General features: G+C 44.2%; 1 protein-coding gene across 1 annotated transcript in view; it reads right to left on the bottom strand.

Moving 5' to 3' along the window:
- Window positions 1–18,029, bottom strand: part of LOC124605942 (solute carrier family 22 member 7-like) — a 185,330-nt gene that overhangs the window by 37,725 nt on the left and 129,576 nt on the right. Inside the window, exon 6 of the mRNA XM_047137901.1 lies at window positions 5,654–5,875. Coding sequence (XP_046993857.1) covers window positions 5,654–5,875 — 222 coding nt within the window. The remainder of the gene's footprint in view (window positions 1–5,653; window positions 5,876–18,029) is intronic.

Genomic DNA, 18,029 nt, shown 5'->3' with positions numbered 1-18,029 from the left:
TTCAAATTCAGTGAAGTGTTGACTATGCGGTCTTTGTCGTCTTAAAGGCATTCTTGACTAACAACTCACTACGTCCAATATCAAAGAAAACTAGCGCTCACGACCGTTACATCGTGTAATTAAAACAAACCTGATTTGCATTCTCATAGTCCGCAGCTCGTGCTCGTGCGGTAGCGTTCTCGCTTCCCAAGCCCGAGTCCCCGGGTTCAATTCCCGGCGGGGTCAGGGATTTTCTCTGCCTCGTGATGACTGGGTGTTGTGTGCTGTCCTTAGGTTAGTTAGGTTTAAGTAGTTCTAAGTTCTAGGGGACTGATGACTATAGATGTCAAGTCCGTAGTGCTCAGAGCCATTTGCATTCTCATAGTTGGCACTACTAGGGCTAATCTGAAGCGACTGGCGCGAAATTTGTATAGACTTCATCTTTCAAATGTAGAAATACCCCTACTGGCTTTCGTTTATGTCGCACAACACTTTCTTGGTGTTGTGATAAATTTTTCCGTCAGTGGATATTCGGAATTGCGTTAAATTTTTGCGTAGTGTTTATCACATTCCATTGTGATTTCTGTGTATAAGGTTTTCTCTTTACCTGCAACGAATGCGATGACGCAATCGATATATCGCACTCGACAAAGCCCGCGGCGCTGGATTAGCCGAGCGGTCTAGGGCGCAGGAGTCATGGACTGTGCGGCTGGTCCCGGCGGAGGTTCGAGCCTCCCTCGGGCATGGATGGGTGTGTTTGTCCTTAGGATAATTTAGGTTAAGTAGTCTGTAAGTTTAGGGACTGATAACCTTAGCAGTTAAGTCCCACAGGATTTTACACAAATTTGAACATTTTTTAACAAAGCCCAAGAATTATGTTCACACGTTCACCTCTTTCGTGGAGCGGCCTTATCTGTACAGTCTAGTGCACACAGAATAACGTGTTGCATAGTCATACAGCTCGCTTTACGTTCGCCAAGTGGTCGGCCGAACGTTTATATGGCTGTCATTTCCAGGTTTTGCCTCTACGTTTGGTAAGGCAACTTGATCTCTTGAATCGCTGTATGGACACATCTAGGTAACGATTCATTATGAGGTTGTTGGAAGTGTGAGCTGATTAACTTATTCGTTAAGATCCTATTGCATTTAGCCTAATTTATTGATGTGTTTCACTGCAGGCGACCTCATGGTATTGTAACCCACGAAAGAGGTGGTGACAGAAGAAATGTGTTCCATTTCATTTGTGAAAGTTTTCGTTAATCGTTAATATTGCGATACATTGCGATATCAGAGTGAATTACATCTCTTATTCTAACATTGGCAGCTCAAAGAGGTAATTCACATTTGTGGCAAAGAACACAGCTAATGTGGCTTTATGAAAGTAACGATAACATTACGAGGAACTATATGTTAAACACTCACGCTTCACATGATCTAAGGAAAAAGACTGGATGAGAGATACACGCGAACGACTCGTGGCAGTGATGTTCAGTCGCTGTCACATTCAACACTGGGAAATAATAAAGAGTGACCAGTAAAGCAATCGAATTGAGCAAGTACGCTTGTCGAGAGTTACAATTTTACCTCGGAAAGTGCTGCGGTCTTATGACTATAGCTGTGACTGACCTCGTATGGGGCTTATGGATTTGTAAGTTAACTGCTGTAGAAAAGTTCCCAATTTGGTACCGCTGTGTCGACCGGACAAGACACAGCCAGGGCAAAAGCACCACAGGCGCAAAGAGCGAGCAGGTGCCAGCGCCATAGAGACTCGCCACTTGCACAAATTCCACCAGCGCCACGGGCGGCGCTTAGGATGAAGACATCGACTTCGCCTCGGCCAATTGCCGGCCGAGTACAATCCGCCAGTGACCAGACGACAACGGACAGAATCCTATTCGGAAGACAGAAGAGCAGCTCTCGCCGACTGTGTTACAGATCATCTTCTAGGGCTGGCTTAGACACGGAACGTCGTATAGTGAATGAACTCTTAAGAAGTGAACAGACAGTAGCTGTAAATTGCATTAGCTGTGTACTGTGAAGTTTACCCACGATTATTTTCACTTAGTCATTGAGGACCTTTTTTGTCTTATATTATATGCAGTGTTCGAGACTTAATCACTCAACAAGTCACAAAGATAAGTAAACCTTTTAACTCATTTGTGTGACTTCGTTACTAATTTGTTGGAGTGTTGTAGAACCTTCGTTCTCCTACCCTGTTACGTGACCTTGAGGCATAGCTGCATTGCAGTGGCAGGGAGAAATTGTCTTAGCGGTGTACTGCGCCCCAAGCCGTTTCACGAACCCAGAAACTCACCCTCCACAGCAGTAGCGACGAGGCTTTACAAAACTGGCGACGAGGGTTTACAAAAGATACCTCCCATCGCACCCAACGGCTTATTTGCATCATGAGAAACGAAGCAGTGTGGAAGAATCTCTGGCTTCAGCCACGTAAGTTAACTGTGTCTGAGTGGAGAAACAAAATGTCTAAACTGGCGTCCTACACTGACGTACCAAACAACTGTGCCCAACAAAACAAGCTCTTAGAACACATCATAATTCCGCCATTTTAATTAAATACCTGTCTAGAATAACTGAAGACCGATATTAATATTGCTGCTCTTGTGCTCGAACTTAATCAAGAAGGCACACTTACTTACATTAACTGAAATTCATGAGCTTGTAGGTTTTACACTACTGGCCATTAAAATTGCTACACCAAGAAGAAATGCAGATGATAAACGGGTATTTGTTGGACAAATATATTATACTAGAACTGACATGTGATTACATTTTAACCCAATTTGGGTGCATAGATCCAGAGAAATCAGTACCCAGAAAAACTACGTCTGGCCGTAATACCGGCCTTGATACGCCTCGGCATTGAGTCAAACAGAGCTTGGATGGCGTGTACAGGTACAGCTGCCCATGCTGCTTCAACACGATACCACAGTTCATCAAGAGTCATGACTGGCGTATTGTGACGAGCCAGACGTTTTCAATTGGTGAGAAATCTGGGGAATTTGCTGGCCAGGGTAGCAGTCGAACATTTTCCGTATCCAGGAAGGCCCGCACATGACCTGCAACATGCGGTCGTGCATTATTCTGCTGAAATTTAGGGTTTTGCATGGCCCGAATGAAGGGTAGAGCCACGTCAGAGTATCATCTTCCCGTCGGTTAAATTTCGCGTCTGTAGCGCGTCATCTACGTGGTGTAGTAACGTTAATGGCCAGTAGTGTAAATGAAAAATGTTACTGCACGTCACTCAGGGCAGTGCTGCTACAAAATGGCGCACGACAGACGTATGGGAAACAATCGGCAACTAAACTGAAAAGTTCATGAAAAAATAAACTGTTTGCAAAACAGAAACTGAGCTTAAAGAAATGACCACTACCATGTATGTGACTGCTGAACTTTATTTACTCGAGAGCACAGAGTCAATGAAAACAGTAGAAATAAATCAGCAAACATAAAATGTTCAAGGTAGAGCTGCTAATCTTCGCCAAACTTCTAGCAATGCAATTAAGCCGAAAGACGGAATGTTAAACACGAATAATGTATAATTTTTACAAGAGCTTTCCGATCCGAATTCACGTCTGAAACTGCGACAACACGCGTCAATGATAGCCTTCATCGTTGCTAGGTAACAAAAATTACTCAGGTTTTTCTACTCTGCCTGTTGGTTCTTTATCTTCCTACCGCTCTAAACATACAAAGTCATTCACAGGGTCAATGTCTTTATTGCTGCTATTACCGTTTTCTTCTTCGTATTTACTTCAGAACTATTTCAGTTTTATTACGGTTTGAAACCTACTTTCAAATTCAATTTCCTTCATTCTTTGTTACCCCTACAGATGCCCCCTTCAGATGTCGTTTCATACAACTCGAAGTTCTACATTTTTTTTCAGAAACCATGCGCGAGATTTTCCTGTTCTCTAGCTCATTATGTGCAACCTGTGAGGCCTACAGAAAGAATTGAACAAGTCCTATTTGTAGGAAATGTAATGTAGATAAATTTTGTACTAGGATACGTTTTCGTTGGAGGTCGTAGTTTTCGAGTTGTTCAAGTGAAACGGACGAAAGGGATCTTGACACGCACCTCCATTCTCACATTCCGTCCCCAACGTTCAGCATTTCTAGTATGTTGTGCATGGCACTCCCTCTAACTACTGTACAAATATATGCGACTGCAGGAATTATTTGCCAAATTTTACCTTCTTTGGTCTTCACTGATTGGCCTTATCACGTCACCGTCTTAGTCGAGCACATTGTAAAACTGGCGTTTGTCTAAATTTTACCTAACACTTTTGTGAATTTTCATTGCATAAACTAAACAATTACATCACTGTCAGGGTTAAGTTTACGTCTGCTCTCCCCGCCCTCCAGGGTTTCATGCCCTAAATCTACATCTACTACATCTACATTTATACTCCGCAAGCCACTCAACGGTGTGTGACGGAGGGCTCTTTACGTGCCACTGTCATTACCTCCCTTTCCCGTTCCAGTCGCGTATGGTTCGCGGGAAGAACAACTGCCGGAAAGCCCATCTAATTTTACATTCGTGATCTCCTCGGGAGGTATAAGTAAGGGGAAGCGATATATTCGATACCTCATCCAGAAACGCACCCCCTCGAAACCTGGACAACAAGCTACACCGCGACGCAGAGCGCCTCTCTTCCAGAGTCTGCCACTTGAGGTTGCTAAACACCTCCGTAACGCTATTTCGCTTACCAAATAATCCTGTGACGAAACGCGCCGCTCTTCTTTGGATCTTCTCTATCTCTTCTGTCAACCCGACCTGGTACGGATCCCACACTGATGAGCAATACTCAAGTATAGGTCGAACGAGTGTTTTGTAAGCCACCTATTTTGTTGATGGACTACATTTTCTAAGGAATCTCCCAATGAATCTATACCTGGCACTCGCCTTACCAACAAGTAATTTTATACGATCATTCCACTTCAAATCGTTCCGTACGCATACTACCAAATATTTTACAGAAGTAACTGCTACCAGTGTTTGTTCCGCTATTATATAATCATCCAATAAAGGATCCTTGTTTCTATGTATTCGCAATAAATTACATTTGTCTATGTTATGTGTCAGTTGCCATTCTCCGCACCAAGTGACTATCCGCTGCAGATCTTCCTGCATCTCGCTGCAATTTTCTAATGGTGCAACTTCTCTGTATACTACAGCATCATCCGCGAAAAGCCGCATGGAAATTCCGACACTATCTACCAGATCCTCTTGAAATAATATTTCCACATATAATGCCACACTTTTACTTGTTGTGATAGATTCGCAGGTGGTGGTACGCTGCTTGGTTCCAACGTTGTAGGTAACTGTCTAAAAATGGTTCCAGTTATCTCCATTATAAGTGAATACCACGTGTCACAGGAAGATGGACTTGTGATGTAGCTTCGTACTCTGGAAACATAATCCACCATTGTGTATAGGAGAGGAAGTTACAATGAAGGACACCTTTAAAACGTGGCACCTCCAGGTACTGTGGCCCATGATTGGTTGGATAGTTGTTATGATACACTTCAGTTGAGGAGGAATCGCAGCTTTGCGATGTAGTTTTGACAACGTGTACCAGTTGACACGAAAGCTGTAGATTTCATTTCCTTGTGTCTATGAAAACGTGTTAGTTTTGCAGCAACTCTTGCTCACCTGGCTATGGCGAGCAGGAGTGTGTTCTTGAAAAGGTTCCAGCTGGAGAAGATGGCCAGGTAGCCGACGCGGTCCCGCTTGGCCTTGGCCACGCGGTGCAGCACCTGCAGGGTGAACGGCGGCAGGCTGGAGCCGTTGGTGGCCGCGATCCGTCGCAGAACGGTCAGCGCCTCCTCCTCGCGCCCCCTGCACGTCAGCCAGCGCGGCGACTCGGGGAACCACCTGCAGGAAACCACCTGTCTCGCAATATTTTACGTTATAAACAGAGTAGGAAGACTCGTAGGATTGAAGTTCACGTTTTGCCGGAATCTTTTTCATTTGTGAAGGAGTACTTTGTTAGTGGAAAAAGTTAGAGTTGGTGTTATCCTGAGACATTTCTGCAGTGTACTGTGTTGTCCAATCCCATACAAAGAAAGAATCTTTTAGTATGTATAATTATGTTCCAGTATAAACTCCTGTCTGGCGAGAGAATGGGGTTGCACCCCTCTACCATCCTCCACACCTACAAATCCTTAATCCGTCCCATCCTCTGTTATGCTAGATCCGCCTGGATATCCACCCCCCCCCCCCCCCCCCACATCCAAATTCTATAAGTCCCTCCAGATCCTTGAGCGCCACGCACTCCGCCTCGCCTTCCGTATACGCCTCCCGTCCCCCACACGGATGCCGGCCAGTGTGGCCGTGCAGTTCTAGGCGCTTCAGTCTGGAACCGCGTGACTGCTATGGTCGCAGGTTCGAATCCTGCCTCGGGCATGGATGTGTGTGACGTCCTTAGGTTAGTTAGGTTTAAGTAGTTCTAAGTTCTTGGGGACTGATGACCACAGATGTTAAGTCCCATAGTGCTCAGAGCCATTTTTCCTACAGAGTAAATTGCTAGTCTCCAGAAAAGTCATTATACTCGAACATAATACGTGTTCCAAAACTCTACAACTGATCGACGTTAGAGATAAAGGTCTATAGTTCTTTACATATGTTCGGCATCCCTTCTTGAAAACGGGGATGACCTGTGCTCTTTTCCAATCCTTTGGAACGCTACGATCTTCTAGAGCGGTCGTCCGGGTCCAGACTGAAGCGCGGTACTTCTTCCGTAAACATGGAATGTGTCTTGCTTAAACTTGGATCAATAGCTGTTAGACTGTATTGCGATACTCGGCTTCATTCCAGGATTCTTCACTGCTTTTGCTGCGAGATGCCAGTGTCACGTATCCTCCATTAATGACATAAGCATCTTCGCGCTCCCCCCATTTGCATCCATATCTGATATTTCTCATGACCAAACAGGCTCTCCCTTGTTGAGAGAGAAAAAAAAAAAAGAACCCTCTGAACACTACGCAACTTGACATCTGTGGTCATCAGTCCCCTAGAACTTAGAACTACTTAAACCTAACTAATCTAAGGACATCACACGCATCCATGCCCGAGGCCGGATTAGAACCTGCGACCGTAGCGGTCACGCGGTTCCTTACTGAAGCGCCTAGAACCGCACGGCCACACCGGCATAGAACCGCTGTTTTCCTCTAAATAGATAAATGGTTTAGTGGCCAGTGTAGGCAGCAAACTGCGGTGCTTTGCTAGTGATTCTGCTGTGCACAGGAATGTGTCCAAGCTGAGTTGCTGTGGGAGGAGAGGAGATGAGTTTCACAAGATTTCTGGTTGGTATAATGAAGGACAGCTATCTCTAAATACAGGTGTAGTTAAGATGAGTAGGAAAAACAATCCCGTAATGTTAGAATATAGTATTAGTAGCGTGCAGCTTAACAAAATCACGTCGTTTAAATTCAGGGGCGTAACGTTGCAAAGAGATATGAAATACTAGCTGACCCGGCGAACTCTGTTCCGCCTTAATCTCTGCTCTGATCACGACTTTGTAGTCATTATTTGGCATGCGCTCTAAAGCACCCCTGAACAGCCTGATCAACGCATGATGTTCATGAAGTAGTTGCTGCAAATCTTGAAGAGTTGCTCTTTTCATTGCTGCATTGATATCTTGACGTCGATCAAGTTGTTCTTCCAAGTTGCCCATGAAGTATATGTGTAAAAATTTATGCTGTGCATCTTCGAGAGGTAGCAATGATCCAATTCGATGGTGAACCTGTCCTTGTATCTACAAAATAAATTATTACTTATTTATAAACACATTTTTTTAGAGTTAGCAAACATAATACGTACGAATAAGTATAGTAAGTTATTCTTCTACTATGTGCAAGTAAAAAATAAATAAATAAATACCTTGAATGTCGGACTAAATCCTCGATCTTCGATACTGTCTGCCCCAAATGAGGTCATTTGGAAACAACCATTGTATTTTTGGTATGAAGGCTTTCACGACCGGATGAAATATCTTCTGGTAAACCTTGCGGGATGTAAGGTCGTGGTCCATGAAACTCTTCAGCTCCTAACGTTTCGTCCAGTGCTTCGCTGGACATCTTCAGAGGGGTGTTTCTCCTCCGGTGAGTCTTGCCGACAAGACTCACCGGAGGAGAAACACCCCTCTGAAGATGTCCAGCGAAGCACTGGACGAAACGTTAGGAGCTGAAGAGTTTCATGGACCACGACCTTACATCCCGCAAGGTTTACCAGAAGACATTGTATTTTTGGGTGTTTAAAAAAATGACGTGATTCGGGTGTTTCGCCAGAAAGCAATGAACGCAATGGCTCAGGTGGCGGAGTCAATAATGGCAGTTTCACTTTCCAACTAAGGCAGCACAATCCGTGCGTTTCCCCGGAAAACTTCAATGCGCCACAATACTCGCAAACAACGTCCATCGGCCCAATGCAAACGCAAGGATGCAAGCAGTAATCAGTGCTGCAATCGTATCAAAACGCATAACGCAAATCGATTCAAATCATCACGTGATAAATCTCTTCTTGTGCGTCGAAAATTATCTACATGTTGATCTCTGTTGTTCGCTCGACGATTTCGCATTGCCAACCGAGCCGTTTCACGGGCTGCCACACTTTGCTCTTGTGACTGATAAGCACGAAGTCGAGCCATACTAACGCAGCGCTCTTCACGGGCAATTTGTTGTTCTTCTTCAGTCCTTTCATTCGCAATGTTTTGTATCCTTCTTGCATTACGGCTTTGTCGAGAAATATTCGATCGTCTTGGTCGCGGTATTGTTAATGGTGATTCAAAGAAAATACAAATTATTTCTTTAAACTTTTAATTAATGATCTATACTAATACTTAACCACAGACGTTTAGCTGCCATTTCCGTTTTGTTATTCCATGTCAGTTGTCTTTTTGTTATACCCCGTTTTATGGTGACATTTAGCTGGGATTTGCGTTTTGTTACTCCATGAAAGATGTGTTTTTGTTATACCACGTTTTATAGCGGTCGAACGGGATAAAGGTATCCTATGACCGTCTACTGGTTCTAAGATACCTCTCCACCAATTTTCAGCCAAATCGGTCCAGACGTTCTTGAGTTATATATAGTGTAACTAACACGACTTTCTTTTATGTATATAGATAATGTCTATGTAGGGATTGTGATAGTGAAGCCGAATGGTGAACTTGAGTTTACTGGGAGAATTTTGAGAAAGTGTAGCTCATTTGTAAATGAGTTCGCATACAGAATAATAATCAATCTCTTACTCAGTACTGCTGGAATGTTTGGATTCCGCACCAGGTTGGATTAAAGAAAAACATTGAAACAGTTCAGAGGCGGGTTGCTAGATTTCTTATCGGTAGCTTCAAACACCACACAGGTATTATGGACATGCTTCAGGAACGCAAGTGGAAATCTCTGGAGGGAAGGCGACGATCTTTTCAAGGAACACTACTGAGAAAATTTAGAGACCTGGCAATTGAAGCTGACTGCAGAACGATTGTGCTGTCGCTAACATACATCTCATGTTAGAAGCACAGAGGTAAGATATGAGAAATTGGTGCTCATATGGAGACATATAGGTCATTTTTCCGTCGTTCTGTTTGCCAGTGGAACAGGAAAGGCAATGACTATTACCGCAATAGGGTACCACCTGCCACGCACCGTATGATGGTCTGTGGAGTCTGTACAATATGTAGATGTAATCCAAATTGGTGTCCTTCATTGGCGTCTGCTCAGTATCTTGTTTATTTCTTAGGCAGTTATACAGCTGGTGTCTGTGTGTGTGTCCCGATCAGTCAGGTGCAGGCAGATTGGTGTGTTGGTCGGAGTCCTCAAACACACTGGGTCAAGTCCAGCCACAGATTGGGATGGAGCTGAAGGCTGCTGCCGAAAATCGCTACCGATGGTGGAGCTGTGCGGAGATGTTGAGGAAATTTAGTATGCAGTACCGCGGTCGTCACTGCGCACTGCTGGCGGACGATGCTGGAGTCTCTTCTGGAGCATGCTGGAGACTGGCACATGCACAGAGGGATGGGTATGTCGCTGTAGTCCTCTGGCGTTTTTGCAGTGGGACGTGCTGCTGTTCTCATACTGAGGAGCGTGTATGAGGAGAGTTGTGATTTTCGAATGTGTCTGGCTGCTTGGAGGACACGTGGGGTACGGTAACCTGCTGGCTGCGTATGTGTTATGTAATGACAGGTTGCCAGGCGAGTGCTTACACAGCTTCTCCACCTTTATTGAGATGGTGAAGCCAGCTAGCCAGAGGCAAGAAGGAGAAAAACAGTGAAACAGTGAAACTTCCAAGAATGGAGACCAGGAGGTGTAAGGAAGTCCGCAAGGTCATAGGACACGACCGCAATGGGAGCACAATGGGTGGCGAGGGGTGGCAGGGGGGGCGGGGGAGGGGGCGATGACTAGATAGAGGCGGCACCAGGCAGGGCCGCACATTAGGCGCAATGTGTGCCTTGGAGTCATCTGTCAGAGGAGAAGGTAAATGTGTGAGTTGGGAATGACCCACACACAGAAAACAAGTGGCCCAGGAAGGTGTGGAGGAATCAAGGATAGGGGAGGGGGGGAGGGTAAGCAGCAGGCAGAAAGAAAGGCAGAATGATGAAAAATGTGGGAGGAGGTCAAATGCTTATGTTAGCACTGTTCGAGAATAGCAGAGTGTTGTCACCATAAGACGGAGAGAGGATGGCAATGGAATGGGAGGATGCTAAGGGCACAAAAATTGAAGGAGAAAGTCTGGAGGAGATGGGAGCATCGAACGGGCTGGCAGTGGGCCACACTGTATACGTATATGTATACCTTATACAAACCCTGTAAACTGACTCGTTTCAATAAAAGAAACGTTAAAAATGTTACTAACTACCTACATAGTCCTTCTCAGTACGAAACTGAAAGAGAATGAGAACAGTGTTCATTGTTGCCAGATTTTGTCCTCCCCCTCCCCACTCCCTCTCATCCTTCACCTTCCGCTCATATACTCACTGCCCCTCCACCTTACCCACCCCCTCAGTTCCACCTCCCCACTCCCCTCACCTCACCCTTCCCCCACTGCTCCATTCCCCTACTTCTACCCCCACAACCATGCCCCCCTCCCCCACCCCTTCAATCCCTCTAACCCTATGACATCATTGATAATGTCATGGATAGTTACCAGATTGCAGCCATGCCTCTGATATTGACTGATTGCCCTATTGCAAAGTGATGGTAAACTGAAGAATGGTAGGAAATTCAAACAGTATTAGTGTGCTACAGGGTTTTACCCCAGCCAATGATACAACTGTGGAAGTTGGGGTATTATACTAAGTATAAATTGGCCTGAAATTTTAAAAAATGCGGTGGGACATTAATCCGTTAGTGTGAAATTCAAGGGCAGTCTGTGGGACGAGAACCCAATGTGATGATCTGAGGTAGTGACCTGGATATATTAGGACACTAGGACACCAGGTGACACTAGGACGTTCACTATGATGTCATAATCTAAGAAGGAAATCCAAGATGGTGAACAGGGGATCTGAGAACAAATCCAAGATGATTTGTCTAGGGAAATGAGGACAGCCTTTGTGGTTGGAAGATCACTTGTTCCAAGTTTAAAATGGTGCAGGAATTCACAAAATCATCGGTTTTCCCCATTCTTTACAATTCACTTGTGCTATTATTAAACAATTCTACCAACCCCCTCCATTCCCAACGTTGCAACTCGTAAGTTTGAAACCCAAGAGCTGACCTGTTCTATCTTTAAAACTGAATAGCCCATATTTGGTTGTGAAACACTTGTCACCATCATATGTAGTGATACAGTTGTTCATTTGCACCTTTATCATTGAATGAAAGAACACAAAGTAGAGAGTTCCTTCGACACTCAGAAATTTCACCACTAGGGCATAGACGGCGTAAAGCCAAATGCTGTTAGTCCCACACCAAGCTGGGTGCAGCTACGCTACCCTCTCTCCACACTTTTAGTTTCCAGTAAGTCCAACATTGGCACCTGTCGTCGTGCCACCAGCATTGTCTAGTGCACCTGATACAAGGAGCAGATACGAAGTCAGCACTTTAAATTCATTTCAGACACAGAGTTACCACTATCACAAACGTCTGCACCACTCAAGCCTTGGTATAGTGCAACTATCAAAGTGGTGTTATTCTCAGTATCTTTTCAGCTGACTCCTAAACCTCCAGATGTAAGACACTGAGGTCGGTACCAAACGTCGTATGTCGATAGAGTATCAACGAAAACACCGATTATTTCGTGCTGTGTGCTGTAATCCAGTAGAAGATGTGTAAATGGTAATTAAAAGTAACACCAGAACTCCAGAGTATAGGCAAACAGCATCTGTGAGGTCCTAATGTGAAGATCTCTGGTTATCAATATGGTAGCTCAGCGTGTTCGGTCAGAGAGTTAGCTGCCTTGTGTAATAAAATAAAAATGAGTGACTGGATCGAAGATGATCCTGAACAGGCGTCATGGGACGTGCGCCCCGACCAGAAACAACGACCAATAACGAACAAAAAGTAATCAAAAAAGAAGGCAGGTGAGCTGGTAGAGTAGCAGGTCGTTGTACTAAGGGTCACGAGGTCGAAACCCACTGATGGCGAATTCTTTTTTTAAAGACTACGCGTGAAATTTTAGTACGCGAGAACATTTTTCTGCCTTGTGAAAGGACGTTTCATAGTTCGTAGTAATGTTGATTTGGCAGTCTGCCTTCGCTACATTAATTGAAAGTAGCAGTCCTACAGAGTACATTGTGTAGATAGGTGTGGTGTTATCTATACAAATGTACGCTACAGGTTAACTACTTTCAATTAATGAAGCGAAAGCATACTGCCAAAAGAATATAACTACAAACCCCGAAACGTCCTTTTACGTGGCAGAAAAATGTTCTCCCATATAACAATTTCACGCGTAATGTGTTAAATAAAATTACGATTAGTGCGTCTGGAACTCGGTATCTTTAGCGCAACAATCTAACGCGCTACCAAGTCACCAACCAGAGAGTACGTCAGAGATATGGTTTGCCTATACTCTGTTGTATTGGCGTTACTTTTAATAACAGTTTACGCATCTTCTACTGGACGACAGCACACAGTATGAACTAAATCGGTGTTTTGGTTGACAATGTATCGTCACACATCTGAGTGTCTGACATATGTAAATTTGGGTGTGAGTGCAAGTGACAGTAAACACATTGTTGTAGGTATGTCCGCAGACCATGAGTTCAGTGTTGTGGTAATTTTTGAAAATCCACAATTTAATGATATGAAGTTAGTGCTTTCAGACCATGAATGGTACCAATCACGTCAGAATTCAGCGCAAATAACTGCAATGCTCAATGATGAACGATCGATGTTCAAATGGCTACATTGTTGCTGGATTGTCATACAAAATGTGTTGGAACTACCCAAGAACAGTGAAAATATACAACAACGATAATACCACATAGACCATTCACTAAAATGAATCTACAGTCACGAACGTGATGTGTGCTAGCTCAGCCATCCAGTGTGCAGTGTATGATCGTCTTGGGAACTGGGAATATTTTTTGGAAATGTATGGTATGGGTTTACAAATATGACAATTCAGAAAATTTCAATGGAGGCCTTTGCAACTAATTTCGATGTATGCAGCTGCATTAGCAACATCATTACCTGGCATTGCTAGAGAAGTGTGTGCATTTATATATATATATATATATATATATATGGTATTTGTATACTTTTAATAGTTAGCTCAAATTTAAAAAGAGAAAACACCATCTTTCTAAACTGTGTTTCATATCATAAAAACTTCAAATTATTGAATAAATTCTCCAGTTGATATAACAAAATTATATTTGACATCCAGAGTGATTTACATATCCAGTAAGAGACGACCATGTAACATTAACGTATAGGCAGGAGCATGTAGTAGAAGTGCTATGTAAGTACAAACGAATACTTGTCCATGTACAGCATACATCTATACCTGGTAGACAAGTTCTTGATGTAAGGAGCCGTGAATTTACAGTCCAGGTATTGCTGTATCAAAGAGACATAGAACATTTTTACATGATATAAGTCTTGATAGTTCAGCTGTTGCAATGCCATAGAGTAATGGAGCATTGGCAGCTGTAACAAAATACCTCATGTTACACTAAAATTATTAAAAACTGTCCCATTTTACAGAAAAAGCTGTAACAAATTGGCTTTCATTATTTATAAATGTTGTACAGCTTTACATAGTGAACTCTCAAAACTAAGTACCTCAGACAGGTGTAGAAGTAAAAGACTACACAGAACCCACAGAGTGACTTTACAGTCCAAGTCGTCACTATGTCGAAAGGACTTAATACATCTCAAATGAGATAAAACTTATATAACAACTCAACTGATGCAGTGTCATAAAGAGAGAGAGGGTTAACATTTCAAGCGTTTTGTAGCTGTTGTTGGACTTAGTAGTTCATTATTAGAAGTATGAAACATACAAAATGTCTGTGTGAGAGAGATCACGATCAAGAAAACTTTCTGCAGCTACAGTGGAATCGTTCTTTGACTTCATAAACTACATTTCTTACTGGAAAATACTATGCATTATATTTTATGTGCCAAATTTGACTCATATCAATGCCATCAGCAACCTTTTCATTTTGTGCCACACAGTATCGATGATGTAACGTACAGAAATGTGCTATTAAGCAATGATTACCATTTCTCAAAAAGAGGCAATAAATATCATTGATAACGTGTGGTGGCCAGCATCTTCTGAGCAGTGATGCTTCACTCATGGCTCTGTTCTGAGTAGACATAGGGGCAGCCAGTTGTGGGCTGTCCACCTGCATCTCATCAAGAGGCGATTCTCACCGGAGAATCCCGTTTCAGGTACGTGAGCAGAGTTATTTCGCCTGTAAATGGCTTATGCACCTAGTTTATTGATTTCCACTCTTGTAAAAATGTCATTCTTTTTTAATCACGTACACCGCTCAGACACAACATAATGACCACCTACCTAGTAGCCGGTCATTGGTGTGAGTTGACACCCCATCAACACACACAGGCCACCTAATTCTCTTAACTCCGTGGAGGTGGGCGATGACCTCTGATGACACATTCAATCACATCCCAGAAGTGTGTGATCGGGTTTGGATCTGACGAGTTTGGGGCCAGCACACCAATTGCAACTCGCCACTGTGCACCTCGAACCACCCCATCACACTCCTGAGCTCGTGACACGGCCCATTCCCTTGCTGAAAAATGTCACTGCCATTCGGAAACATGTTCGTTATGAAGCGATGTAGGTGGTCTGCAATCAGTGTGTGATACTCCCTTGTCCGCAATGGTGCTATGCACGAGCACCACTGGACCCATGGATTTAAACGTGAACGTTCCCCAGAGCATAATGGAGTCACTGCCAGCTTGTCTCTGTCCAGCAGTACAGGTGTCATGGAGCTGTTCCCCTGGAAGACTACAGATTCGCGCCCTCCCATCGGCATGATGATGGGGTTTCATCAGACCATGCAACGCCCTGCCACTGCGCCAACGTTCAGTGCCACTGGTTGCGTGCCAATTTCAATAGTAGTTCCCAGTGGTGTGGTGTTTACATTGGCATATGCACGGGCCATTGGCTGCGAAGGCCCATCGTTAGATGTGTTCAGACACTCTTGTACCCTGCCCAGGAGTTAAAATCTGATGTTAGTTCCGCTACAGATCGCCGCCTTTCATGTTTTTCAAGTCTTCCCAGCCTGTGACATCCAACGTCGATAATGAGGGATGGCCGCCCAACCTCACGCTGTCTGGTTGGCTTCACCACTTGTCGAAGACACTCATCGCAGTACTCCTTGAACATCTGAAAAGTCGTGCAGTTTCCGAAATGCTCGAGCCGAGTCTCTAGGACATCACATTCACCCTTCGGTGAAACTCAGATGTATTGCGCTCCTTCCCCATTCTACACGTGGACAGAACGCTGATCGATACTATGTGCACCGTCTTTGTGTCTGACTAACAGCCATTCCTCCTCAGGCGACGTTCCTATCGCCTGGACGTGTTTATATCAATAGTAGGTCGGTAGTCATAATGTTCTGACCGATCAGTGTGTATTTGCCATGCTGTTGAGGGCTATAACTCGACTTGTAAATAAGAAAAAGTGTGTTTCATTCTCCATTTTCGTTTGTAAGTGGCTGCAGCACATAGGAAAGACGAATTTATAGAATAACAAGCAATTACCATAATTTTCATCATAGCTTTCATCAACCCCATATATAATTTTTAATGATTTAAAGAACCTGCTCTTTCCACGGTTTCTCACCCACTGCACCAGGGTGCCAGATGCGCATCTCCCTTTTTCATAGATTGCCCGGCGCGCCGAATGGAATCGGGGTTTGAGGCGCCATGTCACGGATTGCGCAGTCCCTCCCGCCAGAGGTTCGAGTCCTCCCTCGGGCATGGGTGTCTGTGTTGTTCTTAGTATAAGTTAGTGTAAGTTAGTTTAAGTAGTGTGAAACCCCAGGGACCGACGACCTTAGCAGCTTGGTCCCTTAGGAATTCACACACACACACACACACACACACACACACAGATTGCCACTGCAGAATTTACGTGTGGGTTATTGTTCATTTTTAAACTGGGAAGAATTTTCAGTTTCCCTCACAGTTTCAATGCGCGGTAACGCACAAGTGTGCTTCTCGCATTTAAAATTCTCTGCTCCTCCTACCATTTTATGACACATGGGCTGCGACTGCAGAGCCATTACAAACAGTATCACAACATGTTAGGCATTTCAATAGGCAGTACGAAATTCAAATGGCTCTGAGCATTATGGGACTTAACATCTGAAGTCATCAGTCCCCTAGAACTTAGAACTACTTAAACCTAACAAACCTAAGCACATCACACATATCCATGCCCGAGGCAGGGTTCGAACCTGCGGCCGTAGCGGTCGCGCGGTTCCAGACTGAAGCGCCTTGAACCGCTAGGCCACACCGGCCGGCAACTGGCAGTACGCATTGTACAGTATTTCCAGTGCGACCAGGTGGCTTTTGCTAGGGGCAGTGGCAGGATAACTCTGGCGTTGGTCCAACCCAGGCTGACAAGGCACTCAAGATTCATGGTACATGGCTATATGCAGCTTACGGCCTGGTGGCGAACTTTGCAAGTATGGCAGAGGGCCCTCCCCGGTGCTGTATTCGCTCAAATAACATAGGTGCAAGTGAATACATATCCCACTGGACATTATGAGGGGCGTTTGAAAAGTGCGCGCAAAAATAAAAACTACTTCGTGTTTGGGGTAAGCCTTTTTTATTTTTCGACATAGTCTCCTTTTAGACTTATACACTTCGTCCAACGCTGTTCTAATTTGTTGATCCCTTCCAAATAATAGGAATCGTCCAAGTCTGCAAAATAGCTATTAGTTGCTGCAATCACCTCCTCGTTTGAATAAAATCTTGGTCCCGCCAGCAAGTTCTTCAAATTGGGGAACAGATAGTAGTCCGAGGGAGAATAGGGGGATGTGAAACGAGTTGGAATCCTATTTCCATTAATTTTGCGACCACAGCTGCTGAGGTGTGTGCTGATGCATTGTGGTGATGGAAAATGACTTTTTTGCGGTCCAATCGACAGCGCTTTTCTAGCAGCTCGGTTTCCAAACGGTCCAATAACGATGAATAATATGCACCAGTAGTTCTTTTACTCTTTTCTAGATATTCGATGAGGATTAACCCTTGCGAATCCCAAAAGACAGTCACCTTAACCTTTCTGGCCGAAGGAATGGTCTTCGCTTTTTTTGGTGCAGATTCTCCCTTGGTAACCCATTTTTTAGAATGTTGTTTGGTCTCAGGAGTATAGTAATGTATCGATGTTTCATTCACGGAGACGAAACGACGCTTAAAGTCCTGTGGATTCTTCCTGAACAGCTGCAAATCATCCTTGCAACACTTCACACGGCTCCGTTTATGATCAAGCGTGAGCAATGGCGGAACCCATCTTGCGGATGGCTTTCTCATCTCCAAATGTTTATGCAAAATATTGTGTACCTGTTCATTCGAGATGCCCACAGCATTAGCACTAT

The sequence above is a fragment of the Schistocerca americana genome, chromosome 3 (genome assembly GCF_021461395.2).
Source record: "Schistocerca americana isolate TAMUIC-IGC-003095 chromosome 3, iqSchAmer2.1, whole genome shotgun sequence".
NCBI classification, from domain to species: Eukaryota; Metazoa; Arthropoda; class Insecta; order Orthoptera; family Acrididae; genus Schistocerca; species Schistocerca americana.
The sequence above is the reverse complement of the archived record's forward strand: the minus strand, read 5'-3'. Positions and strand labels throughout refer to the sequence as shown.